At 37.3% G+C, this 22,243-nt stretch overlaps 1 protein-coding gene across 5 annotated transcripts in view; it reads left to right on the top strand.

The window, feature by feature from the left end:
• Positions 1-22,243, top strand: part of dennd5b (DENN/MADD domain containing 5B) — a 308,333-nt gene that overhangs the window by 127,537 nt on the left and 158,553 nt on the right. For 2 of the 5 annotated variants that reach the window (XM_039761841.1, XM_039761842.1), the window contains exon 2: positions 17,316-17,375. The exons of the other annotated variants lie outside the window; for them this stretch is intronic. In XM_039761841.1, coding sequence (XP_039617775.1) covers positions 17,316-17,375 — 60 coding nt within the window. The remainder of the gene's footprint in view (positions 1-17,315; positions 17,376-22,243) is intronic. 5 annotated transcript variants of the gene reach the window in all.

A 22,243-nucleotide genomic window follows, 5' to 3' on the forward strand; every position in this document is an offset into this window, starting at 1 on the left:
AGACAAGAAAACATGTGCTCCTTTGAGGAACAGTTATGCAAAGTGTCGCTATACAATCCAACATTAAAAGTACACAGAGACAGCCAAATGTGCTCAGATTAATGGCGAGAAATCGCCCAGACCCTGGGCAAAGATAAGTTTGTGCAGGCAGAATTGAAATGCCTGTGATATGTAAAGGTAAAGACAAAAGTTCAGGGTGGAAAGTTGGGAGATTCTGCTAATGTACATTGTCACGTGTTGAAAGCTTGAACTATAAACAGACTGGGGTGTGCGTCCTTTGAGTGTTGACCGTACCTGCAGCTGTCTGCGTCCGCGTATAAGCGAGCCTTTACTTAGTGTCGTACATTAAATCTGTGGTTAACACTACGCCGATGACCCCATGAATTGCACTTTAACAGGTTAACCACGTAAAAGCCACCCTTGCTGATCAGAAGACATTTCTATGCAAACAAAGCTTTTTTTTTTTTTTTAGAAAAAAAGTCAGCACATCTATACTAATTTAGTAAGAGCCACCATTTGGTTAAAATTCTTTTACTTTGTTTCCATTGCCCAAACTTTGTGGTTAAAGGCTTCCATTGAAGGTGACCCTACCTTCCTGAGCGTATTGATTTATATGATATGTTGAGATGTCAATGAAAATTTCAGTGTTCCAGCAGTTTCTTGATGATATATGCAGATTTATGTGGGCCTGTTTTGCTTTGTTGAGGTGCATACATTTCCACACAGACAGACAGATATCCAAAAGCCACCCCCATTTCAATTTACCCATCACTGAGCTCTGCATTATTGTGATTTAAAAGTACAAAAATGAAAATGATCAAGCTTTAGATTTCATCCATGTAAGTAATAATAGATTTTCTCTCAGCTAGATGTCATCTCTTGAATTGTTTCATTACGTCCCTTGGAAATAGGCTGCAAAGAAAATTGAAAATCATGCCACAGCAAGACTGAATTTGAAATTTGTGACACCGTTTTGGTGTCAAACATTAAGTTATCACATGAAAGGTATGAAGAAAAGCAAACGTCCATTTTTCCATCATCGTCCAGGGGAGTGTTTTTACTATTTTTTTTTTTTAATCAACGTGATGAAAATACTGTGAGAGCTTGAGACTTTTGAATTACACCTCCTCTGAGCTTCTTCACAATATAATGTTATTTTAAGAGTGTTGTTGGGCTGTTTCTACAGTATAAACAATGCAATGCCCTGAGGAAACATGTGAATGCAAATCATTTATCATTTCTTTGCCTTTTTTTCAGGACCTGTCTGTCCATGTTTTCATATAGTAGCTGATATTTTATGGACAAAAAGACAGCCCATCACAGAGCACAGTTGGGCACGTCAATTAAAAAAAAAAAATCAATCTGGTTCTTCACCACCCGTTTAGTAAAACTTGACTTGACCTAATGCCCAGAAAGCTCTTATCCGTAATCACTTTAAGCTGAGGGATTCATTAAGTGGCATTTTTATATGGTTGTTGAAGATGACACAGCTTTAAAATCTGGGTACCACATGTTGGCAGCGGCCAACACAGTTTCTGATTTGTGGTCGCATAGCCATGGAGCTGTTTGTTTAAACCCTGTCTGCAGGGTGTACAGTAGATTTCTGTTTGCCGTTTACTTAACCACTAGGAATAAAGCTCACTTGGTAAATGCCAGATTTAACATTTTGACTTTAAATTTAATTTTAAGTGTTGTAGCTTGTGGTTTTTCCACCTTACAGTGCCTGGTTTATTCCCCAGCTCAAGAGGCATCTACATGCCCATTTTTAATTTTTTTGTTTTAAGACGCATTCTATGGACTGACTGGCTTAGTTTGAGTAATGGTATGCCTCACAATGGTGTGGCATCCTATGCAGCATTGACTTCTGCATTGTTCTTATTATTGCTCGGAGAGTCTTTAGCTCTGTACAGCCATTTAGAAGAAAAAAGTCAGCTTGGAAAATTGATGGGTGGTTTAATTTTGTGTTCGTCATGTATTTAGTTTTTGCCAAAATATTGTGCAAAGAGAGCTTTTCATGGCATGCATTCCAAGATTGCCTTTCAGACTTCAACTTGTGTTTAGTCTGCATAGTTTACAACGCTTACTCAGTGTCATTTACCCCCAATCTTACCCTGTTGTCACTTGTACCACCATTGCCCTCTACAATTTGCGTCTTTGGTTTACAGCTGGCAGGAAGCTTACAGAGTGGAGTGTGCCTAGCAGAATAGCATTCAATGGCCTTCTGACAAATGAGAATACAGCAGCACAGTGCTGTTGTGGTTAGGGAAGCAGGAGACTAAGTTCAAATCCTGGCTGGGTCACTGTTGGGGTTGAGGTTGGGGAGCATGCAGTGTGTTGCTGCACCCACCACACGATGAACCACCAAAGGATCCCAAATCACGACTGAGTGCAGTCATGCAACGGGTGACACTGCAGCATCACACTAGTTTGAAGGTTTTCTTACGGTGGCTGGAGTGACAATCCTGCCACCAACCCCCATGTTTTCCCTACAAGTCACCATTGTGGAGGTTGCAATTCCCCCCCCCATTCATTTCACTTTGTTTTAGGCCAATAGAATGCACACCAGCATTGCATATCAGTACTGTAATAGTGGATGGCTTGGTACAAGCCTAATGGAAGGTTTAGAGGGTTCATTAGCTATGATTAAATGACTGAAAAGATTACTGATGTGTGTTAAAAATTTACAAAAGTATAAGCAACAGCACTGCTCCTCTGATTATGTTTATAGCTGGGGGTAACAAAAGGAAGCATTAATTTTACTATTGCTATATTATGCTGTAGAAAACATTCAGTGCTAATTCATCTGTGATTAAGGACTATTTTGTTTAGCCATACGGAATGCAATAGCATGTTTGTTTTTCCAATATTGCTAAGTTGGCCCTAAAGTTCTACTGTCTACCGCACTACTTGGTCATTTTATTCCATGAATCTGTGATTCTTTGAGTAAAGAAAACATTTGTTCAAAAACTACTATTAACATTTTTCTTTCCATATTTCTGCATTTTTGAGAAAGTAATTTTAAAGCAAGAATCACTGGATTCATTTCTTTCATAATTTTAAACACTTCAGTTATCTCACCTCTCCGTGTAAACTCAAATGGTTCATCTTTAGTCTCTCCTCAGAGTTCATACCTCTTAATCCTTGAGTCAGCATTATCTGTCTTTTCTGGACTTTCTCTCACACTGCTATGTCTTTTTTTTTTTTTTTTATAATTTGGAGACCCAAACTGTATACAGACCACACTGGTGAGATTTGGAGCTTAAGTCTCCCTTAACTTGTACATAACATCCATTTAGTCCTCTTGATCAATTTTGCATACTGGCTGGATGTAGATAGTGATGAGAACATTAAGCGTCCTAGGTCCTGCTCATCAAGAGGTGCTTTCGATTTTCAGACTTTACATTTTGTATTCAAATCTAAAATGTCTACTTTTTCCAAAATCTTTACATTTACTTACAAAAATTTCTGCCACAACTCTGCCGAAGCCTGAATGCTGTCCATGTCCCTCTGTAATGATTCAGTAGAATCCAGATTGTCTGCCAATCCACCTAGTTTGGAATCATCTGCAAACTTAACCATCTTATTGATTATATTTGTATCCAAATTATTTATGTATATTAAAAAATAGCGGCCCTAGCACTGACCCCAGAGGGATACCTCTTTTAATATCACCTGATAAGGTTTCTCACACCATAACTCTTGGCTTCCTGTGTCTAAGCCAGTGTTGTTCCCTGCCTGGAAATCCCTCTTATTTTAATTTAACCACTAGCCTTTCATGTGGTACCTTATCAAAAGATTTCTGAAAATCCTGATAAATAATATGCACCTCTCTAATTGTCTGCTTCTGTTGTTTCCTCACATAAATCCAGCATATTAATGAAACACAATATCTTGCTATCTGAACCCATGTTAACTGTTCACTAACACACCACTTCTTGTCATGTCATACTCAAACTTTTCTTATGCATTCTTTAAATTCTTCATAATGGATTTTAAGCTAACCGGCCTATAGTTACTTGGTCAGCCTGATCACCCTTTTTATGTAACAGGATAATATGTGCTAGCTTCTCGTTATCCAGGAATTTCCTCAGAGTGCAGAGGTTTTTGAAAAAAAAAGACGTGTCATGAAATTATCTGTGCACTCCCTAACCTCCTTAAGCACTCAGAGATAAATGTTATCTGGTTAGCCTTTGTAATCCAATCAGCACTTCTCATTGTACAATTTCCAAATCTTTCCAAATCAGTTGGTACCTCCTTGATTGTCCCTGTCACTGCTGGGAGATTATCCAGTTCTTCCCATGTGTAAATATTTGAGGGCCATTAGAAATGGGACAAATTCTTTTCATGTCCTCTGTCACCAGATTAATCCATATCTCTTTGGCCTACAAGCCATCTCCGTGGCACTCAGGCTATTCTATTCCTCAGCAGTCCTCTCTGATAAGTGATCCTCACTTTCAACGAAATGCCACATACTTCCTTAGTCACATTCTTCTTAGTTCCTCATAACTTTGCTTAATCCCATGTCTTCCAGCAACAGTTTAAATTTACTACATGGGCGTTCAGTCAAACACTAAAGACTTAACAGACTCAAACAACTACTTCTTGTATGAACCAACATCCTTCTAGCAGTTCATCTGGTGAAGAATGCCCGACCAAACATTTTTGTAATTGTGCAACATGGTCATCCCCAATAGCTCTTGCCAGTTCACCCTACAAAAATATATATATATATAATTTTAGCCAAGTACTTTTAAAGCACCCTGGAAGGAGTGAAGCAGTATACTGAATAAAGCTTTTATGTTTTACATTTTGCTGAGTGATTGGTTTTAGCCTTCATCTACTGTCCATTAGGCAGCAATATAACAAAATAAATTCTCATTCCAGTAAACAGCAGATGAACAGCATGGCTCAAATGGAAAAATGCATGCCAGTCTGTGTCTCCATGATACCACCATCTGAAGATAACATGTGTTAGACAGTCTGTCCTTCATTTAATATTCATGAGCATCCCTTTTAGCAGCTACCCTTGTTGTCTTCTAATTGAGGAGTCGAAGTCATGCAGACGTATGCATTTTCTGCTTCTTTGTTTTTAAATTATACACAAGGTTTAAATTACTGGCTTGTCTTTTTATTATAAAATGCTTTGACATTTCAAAGTATTTTGCTAAGTTCCATATTTTAATTACATTCTTTATCTATTCTTCTATCCCATCTTATAGCTCGAAAACCTTATAGCAATGTCATCAAAGCCTCAAAACTGAGGACAGAACCAAATGCCTGAACTTACAATGTGCCACCTCTTAAGATAGTATACTGTATATGACATTGTATTGTTCATTAGCCTTTAAGATATATTTCTGATATTCATATCTTATTTTTAAATTAGAACTAAATGCTATGGGGTTAATAGTGTCTCAATTTTTACACATATTGAATGACATTGGACAACAATTGTTTTGTCCCTAGGACTGTGACAAGTCTTCTAAGCATACTTACTAATGCCGAATCCAAATATGAAGACAGATTTTCATTTATCAAGCTTAGTTTGCTTGTTATACCGTCATCATATTTTTATCATGTAGTATCATTATGGGATAAAAATATTAATAAATACATACATAAATATTTTTCAAATTTTAATCCCTGTTACGTTTTTTTAATTCAGTTTTGGAGACACTTAGCCATGAATACACTGTGGATGAGTGGCCCTTGTTCATTAACTTCTCAAAGTCAGCTTAAAAGCTGTCCTTCTCCATAATGGTAATAAATTTCCTTCTGTTACCCACTAACATGAAAGAGTCTTATGAGAACATGAAGTTAGTTGTAGAAAGCATTCTGTTTCAGAAATCTAGGTGGAATATCTGTGGAGATCTAAAGGCAATTGCACTTTTGCTTGACTTGCAGCTTGGTTACACCAAGCACCATCTTTCAGTAGGGACAAGAAGAACCAGAAAAAATGGCCATAATGTTCCTCACTTGTTCCAATCCACTTGTTGAGTCTGAGAAAGTTTAATTTCTTCCGCTGCATATCAAATTTCTGAAAAACTTTGTGAAAGTAATGAATAAAAGACAAATGGGATTAATGTACTTAATAAAAATGCCAAGAGGAAGGATTGCATTTTTGTAGGTCCTCAGATAAGAGAAATATTAAAAGATGAGCGATTTGAAGAAAAGTTCAAAAAAATTGTCAGGCTGAGAATTCTTTAAGATCGTTTGTGCCAAAATGAAATGTAATCCAATGTAAATGTTAAATAAATAAAATTTTATTTAAATTGTAAATATGCAAGTGAGCTATTTAATTTGGTCACAGTTTTGTCGAGTCATAATTAAAATCACATTAGTCAAATGAATGATTGATTTTCACTGCAGCACACAATTTTTGTTTAAGTTTAAAATGCAATTCCAAAAGCACATTACATTTTAACTTGTGTCCATAGGCCGCATGTCATAACTATAAGCAAAGCAGACGTATCGCTTTTTGCTTAGTGGTAGCTCCATGTGTATTGCATTTCGATTTTTTAACCGTGCTATCATCATGCCAAAACTAAATGTAATCAAATGACCCTTTAGAGTTAAAAGGTGGGGCAAGGGGCATCAACAGTTGGCATAAGAGGCATTCCCATCGGAGTGTTTTGTTCTGGAAATGAAGGTAAACAGGTAGTTGATAAGGCAGGGGATTCACCAACTCATTGGTGGAAAATGGTAATTCAAATGACAATTCTCCATCCATGTCAAAAGAAGGGAGAAAAATATATAATCTATGGTTATCACAGTGGGTATGAATAAAAGGCTACAAAGAAAGCAAGCTCAGTGATCATAATAGATGTTTTACTGTAATAAGCATTTAGTTAAAATCACCAACAACCCACAATTTAAAATTTTAACTGCACTGCTTAACTTAACATACTTTTAAAAATAAAAAAACTTTAAAATAATTAACATAAGAGCAAACTTTTTCAGTGAAAACAAATTCTTTTCAGCATTTTGGTTAACTACTCCATGGTCCATATTAACTAAACTTATGTTCACCGCCAGAGCACAGAAACATTTCGAAGTGGAGTGTGTCTTTCCCAACTGTTGACACCCCTTGCCTCATCTTTTGATGCTGATCGGTCATATGATTACTTTTAGTTTTGATACGTTTAAAGAGTTGTCTCAAGTCGAAATGCAATACACACTGAACTGCCACTAAGAGATATGCAATACGTTTGTTTTGCTTTTCGTTATGACAAGCAGTCTATGAACATGAATTAAAATGCGATTTGAATTTGTATCTATATCTGGATTCAGTATAAAAAAACAACTAAACAATTTGGGTATTTTCACCATTTTTTTGCTTTGTTTTTTGTTTTGTTTTTTTGTTTGTTTACATGCTATTACCATATCAAATTTCATTTTACTTCTGTCTTATAATTCTTTAATATCTGAATTAAATATCCATTTACTGAATACATATACTGTAATAACATTTCAGGCAGTACATAATATTCTCAATCCCAGTAGTCCAGTTTCAGCGTGCCTGTAGTCTAAGAACTAACTCGGGGCTGGACAACCTTTTAGAGGTCTGTGGCCATCTGATACAAACTGTATGTATGGCTGTACAAATCGTCAAACTTCGCCTCTTACGGCATTTACTTTTGGCAATGGGAGACATGCTGAAATGAATCTGAAGATTCCTAGATGGCAAAATGAAGAATCATTTTTGTAGTCTACTACTATAACTCCCTGCCATGTGCTTTCCAGGTTCTTCTTAGTACACAAAGATGTATTAGTATTAGTAGCTATCATCATATTGTTACATGTACAGAGCGCAGTGGAATCCTTATTTGTAAGTTCAACTAACATGCAACATGCCACAACTCTCCACCACCAAGATAAACACGAGTCCGCTGCCAAATGACAAGGTGTTTGCAAGTATTAGCAGTGCAATGGACTAGCACAATATCCACAGTTGGTTTCTACTTTGCACACAATGCTGCCAGAAAAGGTTCCTAAAATTGGACGAAATTCAATTAGTGAATGGATCGGCCTTTACGTTTCACTTTTTACTTGTGCCTCATTTTGATATTTTAAATTTCATTACAACTATATTAATGGATTGTTAGTTTTAGGAGGGTTGATACTCAAGAAACATAACTCTTTCCAGATCATGTTGTGTACAGCCAGCACCTTCTCGGTACATAACTCACACCAGACTGTTTTAAATAACCTGTCAAATTAAATAGTTCATTTTTGAATAATTGGAGGAAACTCACACCATATAAAGCACACTTCATAAATGAGACACCTTGCTCTGCAGTCAGATGAAGGTCTGGGTGTTGTGTGGTGTTAACGTTTGCTGCGGTGACACCATGCCACCTTATTTAAACTATTACACTACAGAAATTAATGATTGTGTTGCCTTACTGTCCCAAAGTACTGAGTTAGATTTCTCCACAACCAGTTTATGTGTGCATCTGCATTTTCTCCCAGTGTGTGTGGGAGTTTCTTGCATGTACTCTGGTTTTCCCCCCCACACCCTAAAGATGTTGCGGGAGGTGAGTCTAAAGAAAGTGACTCTAAATTTCATCTATATGAGTAAGTGTATGTCTGGCACATCATCCAGGCCTTGCATTCCCTGCTGCTGACTCCTATGACCCTAAACTGGATTAAGCAGTAAGATGGATGGAAGAGTGTACCCTACAATGGGCATCTTACTCAGGCTTTGTTCATGTCTAGCAGCGAGTGCTCAAACTTTCCACAAGTTGGTAATGACATAAGTGAATGGATGGACAAATAATGAGCTTTTTAGGCAGTTTTTAAATAAGTTTAATTTAAATAAGACTAAACTTGCTTCAGTCTCAGCATCTTCATTAAGTGGTTTCTTCACTACATTTTATCACTTGACAGTACTTTTACCATTAGCGCTTCCTTTTAATTTTCTAAAAATCATTGATTATGTGATTTCAACTCTTCTCTTTTTATTTCACACCTTGTTAGCAGTTTTAGAAGCCACTTGATAGAAGCAGTGGCTGGAATCTATGTACTAATTTAATGTTATCTGATGCCTTATATTAGACTAGATACAACAAATTTCACAAAAAAAAAATGCAATCAGTTAAAAGTAATGATGCACCTTTTTTGAAACTGGTTAGTATAAAAACCCCAAGAACTGAAATAACCAAATGACATTGTGAAACTGGCCTAATCCATTTCATGGTTGCAGGAGGCTGAAGCCTATCCCAGAAACATTGGGTTCACGGTAGGACTCATTCTTGCACAGGGTGCCAGTCCATTGCAGGGCACGTGTACAGGCACTCACATGGGGCCAGTTTAAAGCTGGCAATTAACTGAACATGCGGGCCTTAAGGATACACAAGAAAAGCTTAGAGTTCAGAAGAAAATCTCCCAGACACAGGGGGAATAAACCAACTCCACACAGATAAACCCAGAGTGCTTTGTTTTTGAGGCAGAAGCCACACCACCTGTACCAAATCCTGTATGAAAGCCTCTCCTCAAATTCATCTTCCCGCTTTTCTTACTTGCTTTCTCCTATGATGGTGTCAGAATCTCACTAGAAACCAGTGCAACCCTGAGTGGGATGGCAGTCCATTGGAATTATCCTAAAATGCATTCTGTTTTTTCCACACAAACTTTTTAAGTTCAATTCATTTATTCTGTACCACTGTACAATATGTCAGGTCAAATTTAGTCAGCATGTGGTTTGGAGACACCATTTAACCTTTATAATATTCAGAGAATGAGTCATTGAGCTGAAAGCCACATATTTGTCTTGTTTTGAATGTGCAGCAAGGCCTCGTTGTCTGCCAAAGAGAGAATACAGTCCAGAAATGTAAAGTCAGCCTTCTGAGGAGCCCACTCTTGTTAAGTGAAGTCATGCCAGGAAGATATATAGTTGGAGAAAATGTACAGTCGCTCATGGGGTACACTGTTCATCTACTTTCTCAAGGTGACTCCTCTAAATTGCTGAAGGTATCTTATGGGGCAGAATTTTTTTGTGATTTAAATTTTGTGAGTCACAATTTAAAGTAAGTGATAAGTATAAAATTGCCTGTTTGTCTTGAGTTATGGCATATAAACATAAGCTGCCTTTAGTTACAAAGAGTAAAAGCAAATTATTTAATGGCCTACTCCTCTCAGACAGGCAAGCTGTCTGTCCATTTCATCGTATTAAGGTCAGGAACAAGGTGGGTTCTCACTTTACATGTCTACCTTTTTTGAAATGAATACAGGAGAAAGTAGGGTGAAATGACACCTTTTATTGGCTAACTAAATAGATTACAAATGCAAGCTTTCAAGGCAGCGAAGGCCCCTTCATCAGGGAAGGTGTAAGGGGCCTTAGCTACCTCGAAAACTTGCATTTGTAATCTATTTAGTTAGCCAATAAAAGGTGTCATTTCACCCTACTTTCTCCTGTATCAATCTATGGCTAACACGGTACAACACTCTACTGCTATTGAAATGAATATGTCAGTTTAGTAAGTTTGTTTGAGATATTTTTTAAAAGTTAAAGTACACAAACCTGTCCACCAAAAGTAGATTATCTAGACAAAGACTCGTTCAACTCATTCCCCCTTAACAAAATATTAAGTGTCTTTCTGGTTGCTATGTCTGTGTCATTCCAACAGATGCAGCATCACAAACATTAACACTTATTTTACAAACCCCATACCCAATGACATATAACAGAGACATATGCATTGCATGGTGCACTACAAACATTAGCGCTGATATATGCATATATCTATGTTGATTACTTAGATTTTAGTCCATCTAAGATGGGCAGCACAGCTACTGGATTAGATGAACCTTCTGTGCCTAAATGTAACATGGAATTTAAATGGCATTATATTTTTGTGAGGTTAAAACTAATTCTTAAATATGAATTAACAAGCTAAGTAAAAAGGTAGGCTCAGTTATAGGACTCCCTGGAGGTAGTAGAGGAGGGGAGAATGAAGACAAAACTGAGTGCCATTATGAACAATGAACACCCACTCTCACATTAAAATTGAGGACTTTGAGCCAATGAATTATTAAGCAGAAGTATGTCAAGAAATGCGACTAGGGCTCCTTCAAACCTTTTCTTAGCCAAGTCAGAGGTTTTATTCTTTTTATTAGGCCTTTTGTATGTTTGAGGGAGGCTATTGTTTATGTTTTTGTTATTTGTTATAATATCTCTTGAGCTTATATAAAAGGTAAATATCTCCTTTGGGATAATAAGGAGTCTGCCTGTCAGTTTTTCTGTCTATCTAAACAATGATACAGTAGGAGAAACATCAGTCCTTGGCATATGGACTAAATATAATGATTTCTATTAGCCTCACATAAAACTTACAAAAAGATAAGTTTTGGGAAAATAAACCATTCCTTGTTTTAGAAGGACTATATAACATTGGGCAGAGCAGGCCCTTTGTCCTTGGGAGACTGTGTTCCTTCAATGTGGCATCTGTCACATCTTCTATAGCACTTTGATAGTCGGCGTGATTTTCTACGCTGTGGTGTGCTGGACTGGTAGCATCACTTCTGGACAGGCCCATCAAATCAACAAGAAAATTAAGTGAGCAAACTCAGTTATGGGATGCACTCTGGACCCCCAGAGATCGTAGCAAACAGAACTGAGTGCCAATATTAACAAAGCTACACATCCTCACTCTGACACTCTAACACTGGGGACTTTCAGCCAATAAGTTATTCAGCAGAAGAGTCGTTACTGGGGGCTTCTTTATACCAACAGCAAGCCTCACTGAGACTGCAACTAGTTTTTTAATCTTTGTACAAGTCAAAACGTTTTTTTCTTTTCACAATTCTTGTGTTTTTTGTGGGGGACTGTTGTTTTTTTTTTTTTACAACATTCCTTATACTTCTATGAAAGGTAAATGTATCCCTTGGGACAAATAAACGTTCTATTTATCTCTCGAGCTAGCTAGCTAGCTAACTGTCTAAAGACATAGTAGGAGAAACTGCTGTCCTGATGCACATATTGTTGCTGATTTCCCAGCTGTTTAGCCATTGGCTATAAAAAGGGAAACCTGACTTACAACTCAGGAGAACATATGTCTTGAGAGAAATAAAACATTTCTTGTTTTCACATAGTGATTAATATTGAGGCATCTGTTTTGATTTTTGAGCCATTTTACTACATACAGTATTTGGTTGTTTTTTTTTTTCTTTATTGCATAGCATTAGTTAATTAAATTTCTGGAATTATTGAACTGATTTTTTAATGTTCTTGTTATTCTGGTGATGCCATTTTGTGTTATTGTTTTCTGCATGGTCGCTGTCATCTTATAATTAATTCTGAATGGCCACAGTAGTTGTTTTTTATATGCCAATTGCCAGTCACTTGAAGTGGAGATCATGCGATGTGCCGTGTCATCATACATGGCCACTATAAGATGGTGACATACACTAGCTTGCTGTCTTAGGTTTGACCCAATAAAACAAACTGACTTTCTAGATTAGTTGGGGATAAACAAAAACATTTGGTAAGGAATCTGTTGCACTATTTATTTGGTTTCCTTTTGATTTCTCTTATTTATGTTTAAGACAGTTCAAGCCTTAGTGTGAACTTTGACACCCTTACAGATCAGTGCGGTCTGTTTCTGTGTAGTTTTGGCATATTCTCTCACTTCTAGATGGTTTATTCTCTCATCACTCCAGTTTTATCTTCCACATCACAAAAACATGCATGTTCAATTAGTTTGTTATTTTAAATACAAAATAAATTTTAAATACAAAGAGGACTGTTTGATTTATGTTAGGTAGATTGCCCAGAGGGGACTGGGCGGTCTTGTGGCCTGGAACCCCTACAGATTTTATTTTTTTCTCCAGCCTTTGGAGTTTTTTTTTTGGTTTTTTCTGTCCACCCTGGCCATCGGACCTTACTCTTATTCTATGTTAATTAATGTTGACTTATGTTTATTTTTTATTGTGTCTTCTATTTTTCTATTCATTTTGTAAAGCACTTTGAGCTACATTTTTTTGTATGAATATGTGCTATATAAATAAATGTTGATTGATTGATTGATTTTAAACTGGCCCTGTTTAAGCATATGTGTGTGGACGAGCGCTCAGTTTAAGGTTGGCTCTTACCTTATGCCCAGTACTGCTGGGTAGGTTCCAGCCTTCCAAGATAGTTGGTTTAAGTGAGTTTAAGGATGTTAAATTGTTTTATATTGAGTTATTAATATAAACATATATTCTAATGTGTTTGACAGGGAAGACAACATTACGATACTGCATCAGATATGCACATTTATCTATATGATAAATTAAAGCAGTAAGTGCAAATAAAAACAAGCTCATAGATATTAAGAGTTACTTGGACTTTTGAAACCGTGCACAAATATAACACAATTGTGATGTAAAAGTAAGAAAAGTAGTCATATTTACATGCTCAATTTAGTGCTACTGTGTAAATAGTTACAGTCAGAAGTCCTAGTATAAAATACATGGTGTCAGCAGTCATACTTGGGGTGGCTTTAAACTATTAATAAATCAATAATCATTTGATTGTGTCGTCTTCAAATTCAAAATGAAAATATAGCTGTGCATATTGTCACTTGAAGTGCCTAGCAGTTAGTGTATTTTAAAAGGTGCCGATTGTGTTTTGGCAGCAAGAGAACCTGCCAATAAAATTTGATTATCCATTAATAAATCTACATACCTTTGTACAAATTGATAATACAGCAAAAAGCCTCTGTAGATGTTGCCCTAAAAAGAGTATATGGACTGGGGCTAAGTTTGATGGAACTGAAGTTGGCACTCATACATTTACCAGGTGTAGAGGTTTCTGCAGAAAACCTGAATGCACGGAATGCACCAGCAGTGGTTGAATTATGTGTCAGCTTCCTTTGGTTTTATTCATTTACCTAAAGTATATTTCAATATTCTTCTGAGTCCAGTGCTGAGATGGCTTGAACTAGTCTCTTTGGTGTGACAATAAATCATATCCCACCTCGCTTTTATATATTAAATTATACCAAGATCTGAAATTTATGCCAATGATTATCCATGGTTACAAATCCTTCATTTATTTTAAGATGGATTACATGCCACACCTTGTATTGGGTTGGCTATATGACATGGCATACTGAAATAAAGGAAGTCAATGACAGTCATTAGCAGGAAAGTCCAGCGAGAGGGATAAATGAGCATTTGCGCAGTTGACTGTGGAGAGACTTCAAAAGTGTGAAGCTCAGCTTCAGAGGGTCTCGCTTGAGCAGATTGTTGCTGTAGCAACTGTACATTAAGATAAGAAGCAGCAAGTTCTGACATTGGACCTAAAATTCTTATTAGAGGTTGCTTATGTATGTGTTTGTCATTTTAAATAATATGCCGCTGCAGTGGCTAATTATCTAATGCCTAATCCACCCACTAGTTATGCTAATTAAATTAAGGAACTTGCGGTGTGTATTATGGTCAGATTGCTTTATAAAAATTCACTACTTCTTAAAAACAAATTACAGACTTTGGCAATTAATTTAGACTTATAGCAATTTTTTTTTTTATGATTGCTTAAAAAAACTGGAATCACATATTCAAAACACCTACAGTGGTAGTTGGTTTACAGAAAAATAAAAAGTTTTCAGTGTATTTGAAGGTGTTTTTTAGGTACAGTATAGAATGTTGATTCACTTTTCACAATGCTGCTAACTGTTTTCTGCCTTAAGGCCTGCTAGTGTGTTCATAGTACACAAAGCTAAATTTCTACAGTTCAGCAACCTTGTAAAAAGGTATTTAGTGCATTATTGTAGCAAGTGCAAGTGGTCCTTCTGAGAGGCCATAGTGTTTATTATTTCTCAGGACAGATAGTGTAGACAGACTTATTAGACTTATTATTGGGCGGCACGGTGGTGCAGTGGTAGCGCTGCTGCCTCGCAGTTAGGACACCCGGGTTCGCTTCCCAGGTCCTCCCTGCGTGGAGTTTGCATGTTCTCCCCGTGTCTGTGTGGGTTTCCTCTCACAGTCCAAAGACATGCAGGTTAGGTGGATTGGTGATTCTAAACTGGCCCTAGTGTGTGCTTGGTGTTTGTGTGTGTCCTGCAGTGGGTTGGCACCCTGCCCAGGATTGGTTCCTGCCTTGTGCCCTGTGTTGGCTGGGATTGGCTCCAGCAGACCCCCGTGACCCTGTATTCGGATTCAGCGGGTTAGGAAATGGATGGATGGATGGATGGACTTATTAGACTTTTGTACTACAAAAAGATTGTTATTTTTAAAGTTTCTTCTTTGCATTAGCTTATAATTTAAAATGCTGTAGAATGTTACTGACTGATGAGGATTTACTTTGTAAAAAGCAGTTCTCATCACTTTTGCAAACACTGAATAGAAAAACAACAGTTTTCTAACTTACAAAATGTGTTTGCTTTTAGGTAGCCTTTTGTAAATCTGACAGTACTATTTTGCCTGATGGCTGATAACTAGCAAGCAAAATTTTAAATATCGTAATATATATCATGTGTCATGACTATTTCTACAAATATCACAGTATGTTTTTGCCATGTCAAACCATAAGAATAATCTAACATCTAATCTGCATCAGTGATATCAAAAACACAATGCTGAGTGCCCAAATATCGAATTACTAAATATAAATATAAATATTGTTTCTGTATCTAGTTTTGAGAAGACCTCTCCAAAGATTTCTCTTTTTAATCTGCCACTATTAACCTTAAAAATTCTGTGGATGAGGACAATTTAAAAAAACAGGTAGTCTGAGATTGAAACTACCCATTTTTGTGATCCGAAGGGATTTTTTTTTCTTTATTTGAGTCAAGAAGCATTTCTATTTATTATGTTTAATATAAATATTTTACAATGCAGTCTGGAATCATTACCGGCATCACCACTTTTATTATTTTTTTCCTTTTACTTTTGCCTGGGTGCTGCCTTGTTCTTTATAGTTGCCGATCGTATTATGACACATCTGATGTCACAATGCTAGCGGTGTAAAATAAAGCAATGCGTTTCAGTCACCATTCAAGTCTTTGTATTTTCAAAACAAAGAAATTACTTCTTGCTTTTTTTTTCTTTTTTTTGCTTTTTGTCTTTTTTGTTTTTGATTTTTTACAAATGTATTTTGACTTCAGCTTCTGTTTTACATTTTAGCCTTTTTGTGAAATTCTTTTCTGATCCCAAATTTTAGGTCAAGCTTGTGTTTTCCTATGTAGGCACAGATTCTCTCAATACTCGAGTTTTGAAAGTCTCTTAAGGCTGTGTCTACCATTCTACTTGGTAGCTTATTCCACATGTCTATGGTTATCTATTTAAAGATAAACTTACCCTTAACAACTTTCCAAATGGGTCCCTGTGTTCTTGATGAGCTCTTGATGAACTTGTTCAGTAAGATGTCCAAACTTTAACAGTTTTAACAGTTTTTATAAAAAACAAAGAAGAACCCAATTTAAATCTATAAGTTAAAAGAACCGAGAATAGTAGTTTAGAATAATGAGTTATCCAGACAGTGTAAACAAGAGGGGCACGTCGATCTTTGGAATTTGCTCATCTATTCGACCTGTCACCTTTGTAGGAAATTGTTGTTCCATTGATTGGCTGCTTAATATTTTAACCTCCCAATACTTTTGCAGTGCAGTATAAAGTCTGAAACAGTGATGAGAAGTTATAAGGTAGTCGTGTAATCCATTTTGTCATCTGATTACAAGTTGTGTAATTAGACATTTTCAAGGTGATGAGATCTAGCAACTGCAGTCATTAAGCATGACATACACTCCATTGCAAAGTGAGTAGAGTGATGTTTGCCTAACAGAAGATCTGGTCAGTCTGCAGTAAGCAGAAGCTCCAGTGAACTGTGTTTTACAAAAAACTAAAAACCTGAAGGGCCATGGTCTTCTGGAACAAGCAATCCAGTAGTTCTGGTGACCTAGGCCATCTGACTGCCAGACTCCGCAGAGCATAACTGTTCAGATACTCTACTTCATTTGGAGACTTGTTGGTGTCAGTTGATTAATGCCAAAGAGAAAAACAGAACAGAAAAAGGTCCGTAATGGCTGGTAACGATGGCTGCTACAGTTTTATGTGATATAAAAAAATTATGAATAAAAAACTGAAATTTTACCTTATTTATCACCAAACCATAATTTCTAAAAAGGGGGTCACTGTGCCAAAGTGGTGATGAGACAAAGGTACAGTATGCATCCATTTATGCTTTCCTTCTATTTCATGTGTTCCATGTGCCATCTATTTGTGTTCTTCCATAGCTGCCTAACTATGTGTTTGTTGTTATCCCATTCTAGTCTTCATGCCCATTATTTGTTTTAACTTTTGTTGACATACATTTTTTTTGTGTGTTCATATAGCATTATACCAATGGCTAGAAGCAGATCGCCATGGTAGGACCAAACAGACAACAAGGACAGGTAAAAAAAAAAATTCACTAAATAGACAAAGAAACCTTAAGGAGCTGTCTGCCACAACCCTGTGTCCTGTCTTCCCTCACATCTTATCTATGGTATCTCTTTAGTACGGTGTCAACAATTATCCTTTATCATTTTGTTTCTGAAATTTTTATTTTGTGTTGGCTAATTTTCCTTTGGTTTTTTGAAATCTTGGGAGGTCAGTTTCTTTACTCTTGGCTTTTTTCCTTTTCCTTCTTTTTTATTCTAATTACTAAAGTGCTGTCAACTTTGATCTAGAGTAAATGTTGATGTTCTGGTTTAATTCAAGTTACCATTTTATTCAAATCAGAAGTGCAAAATCCATACTAAGCAAAAGAATACTTAGTAAGTTTGTAATCATTTTGAAAGACTATACCATTGTTTTTAAAAAGCTGCTTGCTCTTCAGTCTGTCTATTTCTGTTTTATAGAAGACCTTTCGGTGCAGTAGTGTAACCTGCTGCTTCCCAGCACTAAGGACCTGTGGTTGTTACTATGTGAGTGAAGTTTGCAGTTTTTGTCAGTGCAGCCACACAACTTAAAGGATGCCGGTTTGATTCGACTGTCCATGTGATGCTTTCACATTCTCTCTGCAGGGGAGTTTGCTTGCTCTGGGTTTTTCCTGAATCCCATGAACAAGCTATTTTTTGGCAACTCTAAATGGTCTAGCATAAACAAATGAGGGCGAGTGTATAAGTGTACCAGGTGATTTACAGGCTTTCCCTTCAGGGTTAGTTCTGTCTCCTAACCATGATGGGCTGTGGCACCTCTCAATTCTGTGTAATGGCTAAAAGGGTATTTGGAATGATGGATAGACCTCTTATAGCAAATAAAATAAGATATTGAGGTGAAGTGCATGATAATTCAAATATAGTGCACACTAAATTACATAGAAACATTGAAACAGGGCCTGTAAACATAAACTCTGAATACTCTAGTAGGAGCTGATAGAATGACATTTGTTATTGAAGAAAATAAATCCTGATCAAAAATATGCATTTCCAAATGTTTAGGTGGTTTATCTTAACCACAAGCAATGCTAAAATGTAAGTCCGGAAAAATGTAATCTTTCCTTTTTTTATGGCCTTATTTTATGATACGTAAAATATTACCAGTACTTTCCTCTCACATTTCGTTGAATAAAATCACCTATTTGTTGCAATTTTTGCTTTGAAATTTCTCTATTTTGCATCACTTACTTACTTACTTAGGGTAGCTAATACAGAAGTTTCAGATTAAGGTAGTCATATTCGCTACTCATGATGGTGGAGAGCAGCAGTGTACTGAATATAGATTAGCACAAGTAAGTACGAATTTCACTGTACTCTGTACATGGGACAGGAAGGACCCTACAAACCTATAAAGTTTAATTATGACATTCAGGAGTAGTATGGCAGCACAGAGGGGAACACTGCCAACTGAAACTGTATTGTTGAGTGCAGTTTTCATTCTCTCCCTGGGTTCATATAGTTTCTTCTTCCTCCTTCTCCAGACTCACTTGTAAGTCTAAATCTGCCTTCAGCAGTCAGGGAGGGGATGCTGGCGCACGCATGCTGTTGCCGCTCCTCCCAGCTAACAACACTCGCCTTAATTCTACACTTTCTTATGCTTGTTTTATTTCCTTTATTGTACGTATAGTTTCTGGATGCAGCTGACTCGAATTGTATGGATTTAGTTAATATTTACAGATTTTATGGACTCTACTTTGACTGGGAACAACTGAAACTGTGGATCACAGGACAAGACCTACAAACATTTCTTTGTACCTGGCGATCTGGGACCTAAGGATAATCTGTCTCCTTGATTATATTTGCTATCCTGGTCTGCTCTCGATTAATTTTACAGTACTCTACAACTAAGAACTGATCTGATTTTTACACCCACCTGGCTTGTGGCTCTGGGGTGATCACTCCTGTAATACCCAGCGTTACTGTTTATGGCTGTATGTTGGAATCTCTAAATCCTGCTACCTCATCCTGCTATGCTTTCTGCTGCTTTGCTATCGCCGCTCATCTATACTACCACACCCGCCTGTCCTAACGACTCTGCTGTGCTGTGCTTCTTCTCCTCTGTTATCAGATAAGTATTACTTACTATCATGCTAAAATACTCTCATGACAAACTCCTTCTTATTAAACAGTTTGTCCAGAGCATCTGCGCCATTTGCTCAGGAATACACCGTCCTTCTCATGGCCCTGAAAATATAACGGTCAGTGTGCCAAATTTACATTATGTGAAAATAAACTCTGATCATGGCTCTGTGCAAAAAGAAGCCTCATTAATTAATATGCATTGTTTAATTCAAGATCTCTTAACACTAGAATTACAAGAGTCTACGAAAAAACTTGTAGATCTGGCCCACCTTAAAACCGTTCGCACCTTTCCGCCAACGTCTTTTGTCATCTGAATGTGCTAATAAAGACACGCTGCTTCCATCCCCTCACCGACTTAGAACGTGCACAAACTTCTACCAGCTCATGCCTTGATTGATTATCTGGGAGTGAAGTGGAGTTTTAGAGTGGAAATATTATATCGTTATTTGGAATACACGCATTTCATGTGTAGCGTTTACACAAAGAAACTGCCTTTACTGCAAAGAATCTTGGTGTCATTTTTGTTTCCTCCCTTTCTTACTCCACCCACATAAACCACATTAAGAAACTTTCTTATTTTCAACCCGTAGTATATCATGTGTTCGCTCCTTCCTCTCCTTTTCTAACACTAAGAAACTTGTCCATGCTTTTATCACATCCTGCATCGATTATTGTAATTCTCTACTGGCAGGTGCCCCTTCTAATCTTATATCACAGCTCCAGCTTATTCAAAACTTGGCTGCAAGAGTCCTTACTTGAACCAGCAACAGTGAGCACATCATACTCATCCTGCTTTGCCTTCACTGGCAAAATCCTACTAATAACCTACAAAACCTTAAACGACTTTGCACCAAACTACATCAGTGACCTTCTCCATCACTTTGTGCATGTCCGATCACTAAGGACCTCTGATTCTGGCAATCTTTTTGTGCCCCACACTAATCTACACTCCATGGGTGACAGGGCCTTCAGTTGTATAGCTCCCAGACTCAGGAATGACCTACCGAAATTAATCAGATCAGCTGACTCCATGAATTCTTTTAAAAAACAACTCAAAACTCATCTGTTCAGTAAGGCTTTTAGCTCTACCTGACTTTATTCCCCTTCTCTCAGTTTACCTCTCTGTCAAGATGCTCATGTAACCTCTGTGTGTGTGTGCTAGACCATAAATTATGTTGTCTGTTAGGCTTTGTTTCTGAATTTACTGTATTAATCTTCTTTATTCATTTATCTGGTTTGTACAATGGTATATACTGTATACCCTGCCGTTCTATCTTAAACTCTGTGAAATGCCTTGAGCATGGGAAAGGTGCTATATAAATAAAATGTATTATTATTAGTATTATTCATCCTGTGAGTGTGCCCTAGAATGCCCTGAGCCTACTGCTGCCAGAATCATATTAGTGATGGGTGATTTGCAAAATTTTTTTTTCTTTTTAATGAATCATGGGAACCAATTCACAAGCACAAATTAATCAATTTAGTAGAGCTTAATGGAAGTGCTAAGGTGCATGCATGAAGCCATCTGCCTTATTTGTTTAGATGTTTAAAGCACACCATCTGAATTATGATTCTCATTCACTTCACTTATGATTCTTTGTTGTTAGAAAATTATGGGTGAATAAGAACTCTGTTATTGATCATTCTTTTCAATACAGTAACAATGCATTTATGCTGGAGTCAATCCCAGCCAGCACAGGGCACAAGGCAGGAACCAATCCCGGGCAGGGCGTCAACCCACCACAGGACACACACAAACACACACACACACACAACCACACACCAAGCACACCTTATGAACCGATCGCTGTAAACACTTTTTTTAATGAGTTTTAAGCACAGGAAAAAAAATGAACATTTGAAAAATCCGGAATTTATACAAAAACTAACCATAAACAACCAAGAAAAGTAACATTGCATGAGTCAAGTTCTGGCATGAAGGAAGTGAGGAGGAACTGGATGGGGAGGATATTACAGTTTTGAGTTAAAGTCCCTCTGTGCGTTGCACATTTGACCGAGAACAATGTACTGTACAGGGAGAGACTGAACATGTGTGTAAATCACCGATGCATACGAACCGGAAAGGAAACGAAATAGAGCAGAAAGAGTTCACAGTGAATGCACAGGGAGAGACTGAACATGTGCGGAAATCATCGGCGTGTACAAACTGGAATGGAAACTGGCTTGTTCGGCACCGGAGTGTGTGGTCGTGAACAGGTGCAAAAGTTTGGCGATCTTTTTGGTCGTAACCCGATTTGTACGTGTTCAGAGACGTTCGTGACCCAAGGTTCCACTGTATGTTAAACTGGTGTTTGTGTGGTTTTAAAGTCCAAGGCCTTAGCCACGAGACCACACCACCTGATGGTTGGTATGGTGAAAAGAAGTACTTTTCATTTGCTTATCCTATGTTAAAATACTGCATCCGTTCATCCATTTTGGTAACTTGATTATCATAGCTGTAAGCTCACTGGGTGCCCAAACCTGTTCTAGCAGCACTGCTTTTAAGGAAGGGGACATCCCTGGATGTGGAGACAGTAAATCGTTTAGACAGGTGCACATTCGGTCATGTCAATAACCAATAACCCAAACCAGTAATTATTATTTATATCATATATTGTGACATTTTTAAAACTGTATAATTCAATTCTGGGCCACTGGAGCCTAGACCGGCAGCGGCCCTGAACAGGGTGAAGTGTGCCAGTCCTTTGCAGTGCCCACTCACACACATTTGAATTCACCGAGGATGTGTGAGAAAAACT

The sequence above is a fragment of the Polypterus senegalus genome, chromosome 8, assembly GCF_016835505.1.
Source record: "Polypterus senegalus isolate Bchr_013 chromosome 8, ASM1683550v1, whole genome shotgun sequence".
Classification (NCBI taxonomy): domain Eukaryota; kingdom Metazoa; phylum Chordata; class Cladistia; order Polypteriformes; family Polypteridae; genus Polypterus; species Polypterus senegalus.